The 14215-nt window shown below is 42.1% G+C and overlaps 1 protein-coding gene across 1 annotated transcript; it reads right to left on the reverse strand.

The window, feature by feature from the left end:
* Window positions 1-1777: 1777 nt before the first annotated feature.
* Window positions 1778-8344, reverse strand: RSPH1 (radial spoke head component 1). Its single transcript, XM_084224697.1, has 9 exons — window positions 8284-8344; window positions 7857-7970; window positions 7638-7743; window positions 6539-6629; window positions 6168-6303; window positions 5796-5867; window positions 4175-4343; window positions 3653-3748; window positions 1778-1906 (listed from the first exon to the last, which is right to left on the reverse strand). The coding sequence occupies exons 1-9, from the start codon at window positions 8338-8340 to the stop codon at window positions 1884-1886; spliced, it is 864 nt and encodes a 287-aa protein (XP_084080823.1). The 5' UTR covers window positions 8341-8344; the 3' UTR covers window positions 1778-1883.
* Between the last annotated feature and the right edge of the window lie 5871 nt (window positions 8345-14215).

Consider the following 14215-nt stretch of genomic DNA (forward strand, 5'->3'; position numbering starts at 1 on the left):
GGGTGCCACCGTGTCCTGCAGCACCACAGCCCTGGTAATGCATGGCTGTGTCACAAAGGGCCACACCCGACATCCCTTCTACAGCCGGCCCCACTGGAACTGGCATGGAGCAGCCCCAGACTCAACACTTGCAGTCCTTGATGTGCCCAGGCCCCTGTGAGGGGGACTTTCCTTAGGGACACTGGGCCTGGAGAGGCCTTCAGCGGCCTACCAAAGACACGAGTGTCAAATTCAGTTTTTGTTGATTTTCATACAACAAAAGGTTTCCCCTTCCCTCAGTGTTACTGAGTGATGCTGTTTGCACACTAAGCAACAACTGCAGAGTTAAATGAACAGCCCCACACATCTTTTCATGCGATAAAGAACCCTGCTAGTGTCACCTCTGGGCACGGGGCTTTGGCTACCACTGGGTCTGTCTTTCTCCTCCAAAAAAGAAAGATCACAGAATCTTTGTGTCCAGGAGGCCGTGGCCTACTCACCTGGCTTGTGGCAGAATTGCAAAGACCAGTGAATAAAATTGCAGTGCTGCCTCTCAATACCCAACAACTGCAGGAAGGCTCCTCCTAAAATGACCCTTGGGGTTCTGGTATCAGTCTTCACATCCCTGTGGGAACAGCTACAGTGCTCACCAGACCTTTCCTCCCCCTGCCCCATGTCTTATTGAAGGGTGAATGCAAGCTGCCCTTTTCTCCCTGCTGCCTCCTTCCCTGAGAATGTCAAAGTAACAGGAAGGAGGAGAAAGCCTGTTCCATGTTTCATTGTGTCTACAGCCTGCAACGTCAGTTCAGAACTAAGGACTGCCTGAAAACTGTGCTGCATGATTGCTGTTGTCAGGACAAGTTTGTGATAAAGGGAGAAATTGCATAGTAATCCAAAGTTTTGGATTTCTTTATTTCTGTCTCATTCCTTTCAGTAAGTTCCACTTTGGATTTCAGAGTGCCACCTTCTCAGCTCAGTACTACTTGTGCGCTTTCTCTTCTTTCTTTCTTTGCTTGCTCTGTTCCTTTCATACTGTCTGTCTTTATCTGTGGCACCTCCCAGCCAAAACCCCTCACCTGATTTTTTTCCCAATCCACATGCTAAAACAACCCTTGATTAAGTTATGAAACGTGGTCATGCAATGTCATTGTAAGATCTTGCTCCACTTGGCTTTCAGCCCCTCCTGCCCTTAAAGGGCAGGAACATCTTTTCCTTGCTGGAAACTGGAATTCCAGACCATTGCAGTGCCATGGACTGCAGAGGGGAATTCCTGAGGCCCTCGGGGTGCTGGTTCTGCCCTGCCTCTCCAGGGAGCTGTACAGCCGCAGGTGACAAGGTCCCAGAGCCACATGGGCTCCCAGGGCAGACAGCAAAGGCTTCTTTGCTGGACATTTTCAAGCACATTCCCATGAGGGAGAGAAGCCTCTGCCCAAATGCAGGTGCAAAGGAGACCATATGAGGACAATATTTAACATGGCTTCATGAATCCAGAATAATTCCACACCGGATTTGACACCTCATTACTGGCTACATGGAATAAAGGAAGTTGATATGAGAATCTGAGAGTATAAAAGGTCCAAAGATACACATTCTAGACAGAACACTGACAGAAATGTTTATTCAAAGCACCTAGAACTGTTTATTCAAAACATCTTAACACAACCTTTTACAAAGAAAACTATTTCATTCTAACACACCGTTTTACAATGAAAAATATTTCATTCTAACACACTGTTTTACAATGAAAAATATTTCATTCTAACACACCGTTTGACAAAGAAAAATACTTCATTCTAACACACCGTTTTACAAAGAAAAATATTTCAGGCTTACAACACAAAATCATCTACTTTAAAATTTCATTTTTTCATTTAGTTATACCTAATTCCTCTGTTTCCTCTGGTTCATCCTCCAAAATCAGTAATTTCTGTAGAGTAGAAGGAAAGACAGGGCATAGAGATGCATTTTATTATAAAGCACTGGAAAGTAACCCCAGTAATCTAAAACATAACTCTAGAACTCTGCTGTCCACCTCAGTCCTCCTCACCCACTGCCTTTCAATGCCAGTAGTTGAATTGAAGTTGTTGACATTGTTTGTCAGCTGGCAGACAGACTCAGTACACCCACACTGACTGCCAGCCAGCCCATATGTAACTCTGAGCAGCCAAAAATGCCTCCTGCTTAGATGATATCATAAAGAATGCAGAACAAAAAAAGAGGGAATTTCTGCATGGAAAAAGAATGATGGTAAAGGGGCAGGGAATACCAGGCTGCAAAGAAAATAGATTTTTTAATATCTGCTCTTCACAGGATGCATATTTTTTTCAAATAATTCCATTTTCCTATAACTTAATCTATCTAAACCTAAAGACAAGGGGAACAATATGTTGCCTTATTAATTATGGAAGGAGATCTATGCTGAAAAATGTTTAAAATCATCCAACTCCTTGATTCTGGAAATAAAGAGTTGGAGGGAACTTCAAATCTATCACTTTGCTGTGTTTTCAGGCATTGGCATCTGCCCCTGTGCCATATCTGACAGACACCTGGGCTCATTTGTTTCCAAAAACACCCTAGAAAAGCCACTGGGAAAACCAGAACTGCTTTGTTGTGGTGGGCCAGAAAATTTATTAGAATCAAGTTCAATCCAAATGGTTATTTGAGTCCAAGGGTCTTTGAGACAAACCAGGCTCAATGCACTTTTGCCAAATCCAAAGCAGAGCTATGATCTGCTGAGATTTCTGATGGATTTGACCCTAGCCCAGGGATCCTGTAAGATGTCAGTCCCACACCCCAGGTCAGCCAGCTGCCTGAAGCTGGAGAGCACCTTCAGAGCTGGAGCTCAGAAAATTAAAAGCAACTAAACTGAAAACTACAAGAGCTGACCTAAATGTTTAGTGTATACCTCCAGGCATTTTCATATGATTTAAGGTATTTTCTAATCCATAAAGACAGTGGTTGGCTTGGATTTATTGGAAAATGGACTGATTACAAATAGATAAATTTACCTGATATTTTCATATCAGATAGGCAAGCTTGTAAATTCTAAGAATAAATACAAAGAGCACAATTGGTTGGAGGCTTATAAGCCAAATATGAGTAAACATGGATGCATCCCTGTTGCTTCTTGTAACTGTGTATTTAAAACAGGCTTCTGAACTGCCTGGAAGAAAACCTGAGCACCTGAATTTCAAATCTCCTTGATTTGTAGAAAACCAACCAAAGACTCTTCAAACCAGAATGCATAACACCAAACATTTGTTTCTTCATATTTGTTTTGCCTGCTTTTGAACTATACTTGGGAGAATTAAGAATACACAGTTGTATTTATGAGAGAAAAGTGAAGTGCTAAAAACTCCTGAACTTCTTAGGACCTGACATATTTTCTCTCATTTTTGTTCAAAAAACCACAGTTTGGAAATTCAATCTCTTTCAAATTCAGCTCTGCAAGTGCTGTTGAGTGTATGTGCACAGAAGTGTCACTTTTAATTTGTTCTGTTGCAGTATATGAATTTAACTTCTCATAGTTTACTTCTCCAGAGGACTGCCCTCCTTATGAAAGACAGAGACTCTCATGGTGTCCTAGCAGCAGCATGGCTTCAGCTGATTGACATCCACAATTTCAAACCCTGACTGCTAATTAAAGTGCCAGCACACAGGCCCCATTTCTCACCTTGATCCTCCTGATCTTGACTTACTTCTTCCTCTCTCTTTCCCTCACCTTCCCCTCCTGCATCACTTCCAAGGCGATCCCTACCCTCCTCAGTATCTGAAATATAAGAAATTAGAAATACCAAAGAAAACCAATTTTACAAATTTGCATTCAGCCTTTGTTTCCATGTCATAGCCCCTAAGTCTTACTGAAGGCTGCAGTTGTTGTTCACACAGAGAAATCCCACAAAATCTTCTCTGTTTATAATCAAGTTTGTATAATAAGACATGATATAGAGTCAAATAACTCACAGGCTTCCCAAGACAGTTGTACCTCATGCTATGTGAAATAAAACACATACATACATATTGTGCAGTTTATGAATGGACTTGGAAGTTCCAAATATTCAATACATGGAAAATCACAAGAAAAACAAAACGAAACACAAAAACCTTCTCACATCACTTGATATTAAACCCTTAAAACAATGGTCACCAAATGTGGGAACTCGGCATGGAGTTTCCAGATGTTTCCAGAACAAACCTATAGCTGATGGAATTCCCTCCTCTTCAGCTACCGCACCTGCTGCTTCTCTGCAGACTAGCAGCTCCTCATCATGGGGAGACCAGGGTGTTAATTTGGTAATTTCTGACACTTTCCATATTGGTTCAACAGGTAATGGTGGTTCATCTTCATCTTCCTCCTCTCTTTCCTATAAGAGAATTCATGAAATCCAGGATCTCATCCTACAGACAGTAACTAAGATGATGGGTTAGTCTACTAAAACCTCCTTATCTGGGATCAAAATGGCAATGAAAGTATTTACAGGTGGAGGAACTTCAGCAGCTGCAAATCTTGAACAAGAACTACCAAGTTCTTGAACCCTGATAAAATCAGTTGGCTGTTACTGATGATTTCTACCTAATGCTCTGTCTGGTAGATGCTGCACTGTCTCACACAGAAACAGAATGGAAAAAGAGCTGTTTCTGCCTCAGTCTTTGCCTAGGGAGGCCATTTGAAAGGATCTAGGAAGGAGTAAGGTTGTGCACAGAGCTTATGTCTTTGAAATGGGAAAATATTTTTTAAATTTAAAAAAATCATGGTTTTTCTACAAATATGAAGGAGTCAATAATTGAGTCATTGTCTGTATTATTAGCTAATTTCTTCTCCTTTTTTAATGGGCTTTGTTCTGTAATTACTTCAACTAAAGCAAAAGGATAAAATTTAATCTTACTTTAGTGATAGCACTGTCCCTTGCTTTAAAAACTCACCTAAGAATTCCCAACTAAACTAACACACAATACTCGGGATACTCCTTTGAATCGTACACTTAATTTGAGGATCTCTTGCTTTCAGCCAGAAAACAAGCAAAACCGTCTCCAAGCTTTGCAAATCTCTCTCACAACTGATAGGATTCTGATGATTATTATTTTATCCTTCAAATGATTGCTGCATCACAGAGTTTTCAGAGTGTAACAGGAACTAATGTGTCAGACAACAGAGGAAGAAAACTCTAAGCTAAAATGTGGTAATTTTTTAAAAAATCAAACAGTTATATTAAAATATATTTCCTACTTCTGCAGCTATTTTTGCACCATATCAAACTGATATGTTTCAAAACATTCGTGCATAGAGAAGGCAAAACAGACTTTGATCCCAACCACTTCCTACAATTATTAGAAGCTGTGGATATTAAGCTCCTAACATGACCAGAACAACAATAGGACATATTTCCCAAACATGACCCTGCTGGAAATTACCATTTGTATGCATAGCACCAAGCAGTTCAGAAACACAAAAAAATATTACTCATTGTTTTCTGGTGTTCAGAAGAAAATGCAATAGAGGCTAAATGTGTATACAAATATCTCTATATTCCTCCGTGATTTGAAGCTTCAAACGTTTTTGGGAAGGTCCTGATTCTTTTTAAGCAGAAAGGATTCATGTCTGCAAGCAGTGCAAAAGCACACCTTGTACTTTTCAAAGCTTACAGAGTAGAGAAAATTTTAAAAAAGCAAAATGAAACCTCAGTTCTTAAGAATGCATGAGTTTCCACCCTTTTTGACTCATATGATCTACTTTCACATCACTGTCTGTAAGGCATTTTATATATTCCTCAACAATAGATTTGATTTACTGAGTGTTCTTGCACTATTTCTTTTACCTGCACTGGTTGTACGTATTCACCATGCTGCTCACATCCAATATCAAAGATGAATTTGCCACGACCTAAGGGCTGCATAAAAACACAAAAACATCAGCAGAACTGAACAGGCAATCCATTCTAAGCACGGAAATGTAAAATATTAAAATATCCTTTTCTACAAATTCCATACAATAGTCAGTAACACTACAGTTTGAAAGCAACGTTGCAAAGAAACTTGGCATTTTTTATAGAATAATTCAGTCTCACGTGTTACACTTATGGTAAAGGAAATACTACAAAAGATCAGAAGTCTTGCTTCTTATTTTAAGTAGAAATAGGTCATATTAAGGCAATTCCATGCTGACTGTTAAGAACAGAAATCACACTTACCTTTCCATTGAGAAACCTGCCCTTAAATCTATGGTTTAGGTGGATAAGTTCAGCTGGTCCATTCTGGATTCCATTTACCCAACAACCAACATACTTAGATCCTGTCTCTTTATAGACATAGGTGCCTTGCCCATGCCTAGGGAGAAAATAATAATTTTGTTTTGTAGCAGTGAATATTAAGAATTTAGGCTGTTGTTATAATTAAGGTATTAAAACCGTATTAATTAAGCAGCTGAAACTACTCAAGCTGGACTAAATTGCCAAGGTCACCCCTGGACCTCATTTGCTGCAGTCAGACATGCTCTGAAAATAATGTTTGCATTTTAATGCCATTGCGTGACCTGAAACATCCCTGCGAGAAGGAAACAAACCTCTTGTTGTTAGCCCATTCTCCAGTATAGGTGTCTCCATTTGCATACAGATATTCTCCATAGCCCTGTCTCTGGTCATGCACCCAGTCTCCTTCAAGGACAAAAGGATAAAAGCAGTGTGAGACCTGGTTTATTTATCTGTGTATAGTTTGTAACATTATCATACAAGTATTAGAGAAGGAAAAGAAAGCTATGGCACTGCTGGGATTCCTCACTATTCCTTACTCCACTCCTTACTCTAAAGTAGAGCCCCCTGCTCTTTTTTCATCAGTCTGTTCCTCTCCACATGTATTTATGCTGCTGCCTGACCTCCCTTTCCATTTTTCTATAATTACCTGCCTTCATTATCACTCTCTATTACCATTATGAACACATAACAACCCAGTCCTATCTTTGAATTGGGAAATGTATTACAGTTGCATTAGATAATGTGACATTTCCACATGAATTTAAAGAGGAGCTACTTTAATTTGACTCATTTGCTGAAGTTGTCCTGTCAGTATTGGGGCACATCTATTCAGAGGGATGCTAGATGGTTTGTATCTTAATTATTCTTCTAATCATACTTAAAATAAATTTAAAAAAACCCAAAAACCTCAGTGCATATGTTCCTGCAAGGCAAAACTGGGCTGCTCATTTTGCTCTCAGCTTTTAGTCCTCACAATGTGAATGTATTTTCTTTCCTAGCTTAGAAATAAGGGGGGGGGAATATCATCTTTTGAAACTTAACTGACAGTTTCTGATTGTTTCAGGTACTCTCCAGCAAGCAGGGGAACTCTAACTTTCATTACTTCTTCAAACTTCAGGTGTCCCAATCCCTAAATAAGAGCTCTATTAAGAAGACTATTTTTTTCAATGATAGACATAATAAGTGTCCTAACATAAATCCCTATAAATAAACTCCAAGCTTCTCAGAGCTGTTGCTAAAAATGGAATAAGAGGAAAATATCTTGTAGCAATATATCTTGGAAAATATCTTGTATCTTCTTAAAATATGACATTCTCCACTCTCTCTTTTCATTTGTGGAGGGAGGAGGAGTGAGAGGGGAATGTGTCCTTTTGGCTACAGAAATCCCTGTAATTGTGTTCACTGCTTTACCTGCATATTTTGATCCATCTGGATAAAAAAAGACACCTTTGCCATGCTTTTTGTTTTGGAGGTAGTTCCCGGTGTAGAGAGCACCGTTTTTAAACCTGTAGGTCCCCTGAAACACATTAGGTACAGATGAAACACCCATCAGTTCTCACCCTTATTACAATACAGAGCCCAAACAGCCCAGCTGCAGAAGCAGAACCGCAGCCAGGCTCGGTGTCTTACATGCCCACTCCTCAAACCATGCTCGTACTCCCCCTCGTAGGTGTCACCATTGGGCAGCCGCGCCTTGCCGAACCCGTGCCGCTGCCCTTCGTCATTGCGATCGCCTTCGTACTCCTGGCAAACGCGGAGGGAAAAGGGTTAAAGGGCTGGGCCTGCCACAATCCAACTCATCAGAGGGACACAGGTGTTTGAGGAAAGCTGCTCCAGCTCGGCACCCCCAGCCCTCTTGGCACACCGCTGCAAAGAGCAGACGCGTTGCCCCAAACCCTTGTTAGGAGCCGGGCAGGTGACACAGCCGTGCCCGGGGCTGCCCTCGGCAACCCTGCCCGGCCCGGCGGGCACTGAGCGGGGCTGTTCCCTTTCCCTGTCCTTTCCCTTTCCTTTCCCTTGCCCCTTCCCTTCCCCGCTGCCCCCGGGCCCCGCGGACCCCGATGTCTTTCCCGGCCTCCCCGGACTCGGCGTCCTCGGAGCCGGCATCCGACATGGCCGCGGCGTCGCCGTCGCTGTGACAACCGAGCGAGCGCGGCCCCTCCGCGGGGCCTGCCCGGACACCGCAACCCGAGCACCGGGAAAGAAAAATAAACTCTGCAAGCTGCTTGTTAGAAAGGCGGCATTCGTGAATCGGTGTGGAAGGAACACGGGGATGGCTCCCCGCAACATGCATGTCGGTCATCAAAACTCTTATCTATTTATGCATTTCAGCGAAGAGATTAATGTTAATTAGCTTACAATTCACAGAGTTCTAGTTCTCTTCATTGATTAGTATTCTGTCTTCTATTTGTTCTTGATTGCTTACTTCTCATGCTAATTAGTCTGCATTTTTCTGTCTTTTTATTATCTTTTTTCCCAGATAGGGCATCTCTGCTTTATGTAATGTGGTTTATAAATGCTGTTCAGTTGTCAACAATTAATTTCCCTCCCAGCCTCTGCTAACTTCCTTCTCCAGGTCTGAGACCACAAAGTATGTCAAGCCCTAAACTCTTAATTGGTTTTCTAATACATGGGCATCACCCAGAGCTTGCCCATCAACTGTTTATCATTTCACAGATTAAAGCTCTTCTCAACATTTCCCCGCACTGCTGCCCAGGCTCCTTTTAAAACGGTGCCAGACTCTGTTCAGTGGTGCCCAGCACCAGGATGAGGAGCAAGGGCCATGAAATAAAACACAGAAAGTTCCACCTCAACATGAGGAAGAATTTATTTATGTGGAGGGTGGCAGAGCTCTGGAACAGCTGCCCAGGGAGGACACACACAGATCCCCTGTCTGGAGACATTCCAGACCCACCTGGATGTGCTCTGTGTCACTGCTCTGGGTGACCTGCCTTGGCAAGAGGATGGACTGGGTGATCTCCAGAGGTCACTCCAACCCTCTGCCTCTCCCCCTCAGCTTTTCCCAGCCAGTGCCTTCTGTGTGTTGAGACTGGCGACATTTGGGAGGTGACCTGAGACCCCCTCAGCTTTCTGAGAGCTCCCAAAAGTTCAGCTGCTCTGGCCTGAAAACAACATTTTAGATTTTAAACCCATTCCTCCACCTAGATTCTTTCACTTTTGGGCGGGTTTATTGATGCTCAGAAATACCAGTCCACTTTTTGTTTTCTCTCACATGGGAGTCAGGCAAATCACCTCACCATCACTTTGCACAGTAATTTAATGGCCAAGGATTCGCAAGAGGAGCCAGGCAAGGATATGCTTGGTGAAAAGCAGTGAGCTAGACAGGCACTGGGCAGAGCAGGTGATGCTTCTGAGATAGACAGGCTTGGCAAGTGGCTGGAAAATGGGTGGAGGTCACCTTATGCCCTAAATCAAAGCTCCACTACCCAAACCAGAAGAAAAACAGGGTCACCACTCTACAAAGATACACCATACTCAGGTGGGTTTCTTCCTTTTCATAGGCAGGAATCTAAATAGCCAGTATTAAATAATGTATGAATAGTAATAAGGTGTCACTTCTGTGGCAAGTCTCTTTTTGACTTCAGTTGGGTAAAGATGAAAAAGGAAGAGACTATTGCTAAATACTCCTGTGTTCCTTCCACATTCTGAGTTAATGTCCAGTTACTCATTTGAGAGCACTTTGCCTTTGAAGCAGTTAAGAATACTGAAATTAAATTTTGTTAGCTGGCAGAGCATGATACATTTATTGACTCCAAACTCTATGCTTATTTCTCTTTCCTGCACACTTCCAGCATTTGACTAGGGAAGCCTAATTTGCATAATGTACTGTTAATAAGCAATTGCAGAATATGCAAACTGCTGCTCCGCTCACCTCCTGCAGAGCTGACATGAGTGCACATCTTGGTGATGCCTCTGTTTCTCCCTTGCACCTAAGATTGGCTTAAATTCTTTTAGCTATGATAAGGTAATGTCTCTAATTATAAAAGCGCTCACTTGGTCTGTCACGGCAAATTAATTCTAAGCAGACACTGAGGCTCAGAGTGACAAGGGAATTAATGTTTGGAATGCATAGGGAGGTGCTGCCTGTTAAACTCGAGGACAAAAATAACCAGACGTGTCTTTTGCCATGGAAGGTGACGTGGCTCAGGGAACAGCTGTGACACAAACAGGAAGCAGTGACAAGACATCAGTGACAAGACATCAGAGCCACTCCCCTGGATGACCACTAATAATGATCATTAACTGCTCTTGCTTATTGTTTCAGATCTCTGAAGTAGGAAAAGGGTCTGAAGCAGCTCAGTTTTCTTGAGAAGCAGCTAAGAACTTTTTCTTAATAGAAGTTAAGCTGCTCAGCACCCAGAAGGGGCAGATAGAATAAATGTTGTTATATCAGGATCATTTTACTTAAATGAGGGAGGCATAATTTAAAGTTTTCTATACCTAGAAACTGTCTTGTGAGGACAGCTACAGCTTATATATAATGAATGCCACGAAGAATTTATTTTGTACTTTCTTGTCTTCTAGTTGAATTTGGATGCATTTCAATGTCAGATTAAAGTTAAGCTTCAGGTATGTCACTCTTGAAAGGAGGTCTGCTATCATCCTTATTCTCTTGCTCTTTTCCCTTTTCTGTCAAAGGACCAATATTCCTAAGGTCCTGCTGATCTTGTATACAAATTTCATTTGTCCAAAGTCCTGAGAGGGTAATTTGTGCTGATTACCTGCTCTGCCCTTTCTGCTGGCTGAGCTGGCAGCTGCCAGCACTGCCAGTCATCCTGGCAGGGACAGCAGAAGCTGCCACAGCTGTGAGTGACCCTGAGGAAGCTCCTGGTTTGAGTTTGACAGAAGCCCCACAGGGAGCCAGAGCTCCACTAAAACCCAAAGCCATTGCTGCCAGAGGTGCTTAAAAACAGAGAAAGACAACAACAGAGGAAAGGAAAAGGCTGCTGGAATGAAGATGTCAGAAGGTGCCTCCTGTGGGAGAGGACAGCCCTGGATGTCCTTTTATCCTGCCTTGCAAGTCCTCACTTTGATTTAAAGCTCCTCTTTTAGTTTTCAGCTTTTCTGCAGAGAGAAATGGCCAAAAAGCACTTTTAAGGCCAGTTATGCTCCTGCTTCTCCTTGGAGTTTACTCTCTATTAGGAGGGATTAGGGACACTTTTGCAGTTCAGGGATTTTGCAGGGAAAATGCTGCTGTGCCAGGCCTGTGAAACATCCTGAACACTTCCTTCCAGCACTGACCAAGCTCTGAAAACACACAATGAACATTCAAAACCACAGGACTATTTGTTGACCTCTGTTTCAATCAGTGTCCTGCTTCAAAGGGGTGATAAAAATACAGCAGGGTGCACACACAGCCTCTCATGTGCTAAAGGCAGGACGCTGCTTAATTCCCACTCAGTGCACTTGGGAATTCCTGCCCTCAGGAGCTCACTGACCTCTGCCCGGGTCCCACCATGCATCCTTCTTCCAGGGGCAGTGCCTCTTGAGCCAGCTCTTCTCCACCCTGCCAGCAGTGGGGCTCTAGGGAGCTGCCTTTTCATCTGCTTCCATCAAAATTAACAGGACAAGTGGAGATCATTTGCCTGACTCACAGGTTGGTTTCCTCACTTCACACTTTACTCAACCATTTCTGACAGAGTTGGGGACTCTGGGAGCGCCAGTCCTTGGCACTGAACTCAGTTTGAGTTTTGCTCTGGGCTCAGTTAGAGATGCAGGTGATCCTTCATTGCTTTTGGTAGGACAGACCTGGGCAGGATTATGTCTTTCGACAAGACTTTAAAGAACAGAAATCTGCAAGGAAATATTTTTTTCCCCTCTTAGAAGACAGTATTTTCCATCTTTCTCCTTATAAAAGTGTAATGAATGGCTGGTAACAGATAAGTGGCAACAGGAGCTGTCAGGAAAAACTTAGTGAAATGAGATCTGTTCCTCCACACTTAAATATAACCAGATTGTTTTCAACAGCCTTTTTGGAGGAAAAATTAGGGATTAGGGAATTGAAATAATATCCTAAGGGGAGTTCTGGTTTGGGAATATACATTTCAGGTCTTTTTAATATTCTGCAATATCATCAGGCACACTTTCAATATTTTCTGAGATAATGGAAACAAACAGTGGACAAAGTGGAATCTATTGTCACCAAGTTCCATATTCTGTTTTTTTTTTCCTCCAATTGAGAATTAAGCAAGATTCTGACATGTCAAAATCCTTTGCAAAATGGGAACTTCTCTCCACACAGCTCTTTTTAAGCTCTTTCCAGGCAAAATGAAATCTGCTTACTCTGTGTGTATGCCAAGTAAAGATAGCCTCTTTTTCTGCTCATAACTAAGTCAGAAGAACAGGAAAATGACCTTTCTAGCCACTCAGTTTACAAATGCCTCCTCCAAGTACAATTAACATTGCCTATCCTGAAGGCAGGACGATTCAAAAACCTAAGTTTGTGTGAAAGCCATTCCTGAAATACAGATAATGCTTTTTTTTTTTTTTTCTCTTGGCTAAATATGACCTTTTATTTTCCTCCTGCAGATTATCCAAGGGAAAGTTCTGTTGTATTTACATCCTGCCGCCCATTTCTCTGACCCCACTGCTCAATTTGAAGTACAGTCAGCATTGCATTCTTCAGACATCTGGGAAAATTGTCAGGTTTTTCCTTTTACCTAAGGGGTCTCCCTTTTCACTAAAGTGCAGTGGGGACATACAGAGGTCCCTATGGTTCCATTTAGGAAATTGTTGCTGATGTCTTTTCTCAAGACTTTGATAACAGTCAATGTTACTAGTGTTACCAAGAAAGCAGTTGGCACTCATGAGATTAAAAAAAAAAAAAATCTTTTGGTCAGTATAAGAATAAAGCAGCACCAATATTCCAATTTTCTCTATTTTTCTGTGGAAGTGTTTTTGGGTTGTTTTTTGGGGTTTTTTTTTTTTTTGCATTAAATAAAACCCCAAGCCTAAGCTTCTTTGTTCAGGCAGAGCTTGTAATGACATAAAGCTCAAGCAGCCCAATCCTTTTGTCTATACCCCCTGAAGTCCTAATCTGATAATTCAGAATTAATTCAATAGACAATAATGAAATGATTGAAGTAGATGGGACTAATTTGTTGTCTCCTCATTCCTGTCAGCTCAAATACCTTCCAACATCCTCTTCTTATTCATGACTTGCAAGACAATTGCTTTAGTGCAAGCTCTGCTCTGGTCTGCTTTCTATTTTCCCATGGTTCTGGTTTTCTGCTACAAAATGCCCCAGTGCTCCCTCCTCATCTAACTACAATTCAGTGACCAAGTCTGCAAGCAAGGAGAAAGGAAATCTGCCAGCAGCCTACCTGCCTAATTCACTCTGTTTACTCCTCAGCAATTGTTTCTGTAGCCATATCTTGCACTTCCACCCAGTTCTCCAGGAAATCTAAGAGTAGAAATAAGGGCAAAGTGACAAGAAAAACGATCCCATTTCCTGCAGGAAGCAGAATTAAATTCTTCAAGATAAGTTCCTCAAAACCGATTCGCATTTTTCATGGACCATGGTCTACATGATGTTTCACAGATTCCATCTGTAATAATACAGCTTGGTTGTGTTTTGGCTTGGTTGTGTTTTTGTTTTAAATTCTGCATTCTCAGAACATTTTTGTTCATTTTTCTGTGAGCAGGTAGCTGAAGATATGAGATCTGCTCCAGGGAACCTCCATCCCTGCTCCAGCAGCCACTGATCCCAGGCCACATGCAGCAGCTCTGCCCAGGGCTCCCTTCAGCAGATCCCCAAAAAACCCCACTGCTGCTACAGCCACTTTTTAAACACATCCTTCCTTAGCACGAGGTGGTTTAACCATCCCACTCTCCAGCCCTCTGGAAAGCCTTGGGAAGGAAGAGTCAGAGCAGACAGAGTCCAATAGACAATTCACAGGTTTCAAATAAATGCTGTTATTTCTAATTGTCTCCTCCAGGCTGACCAGTATCTATCTTTATGTAGGCAT

Source organism: Fringilla coelebs (genome assembly GCF_963513975.1).
Source record: "Fringilla coelebs genome assembly, chromosome: 2".
NCBI lineage: Eukaryota > Metazoa > Chordata > Aves > Passeriformes > Fringillidae > Fringilla > Fringilla coelebs.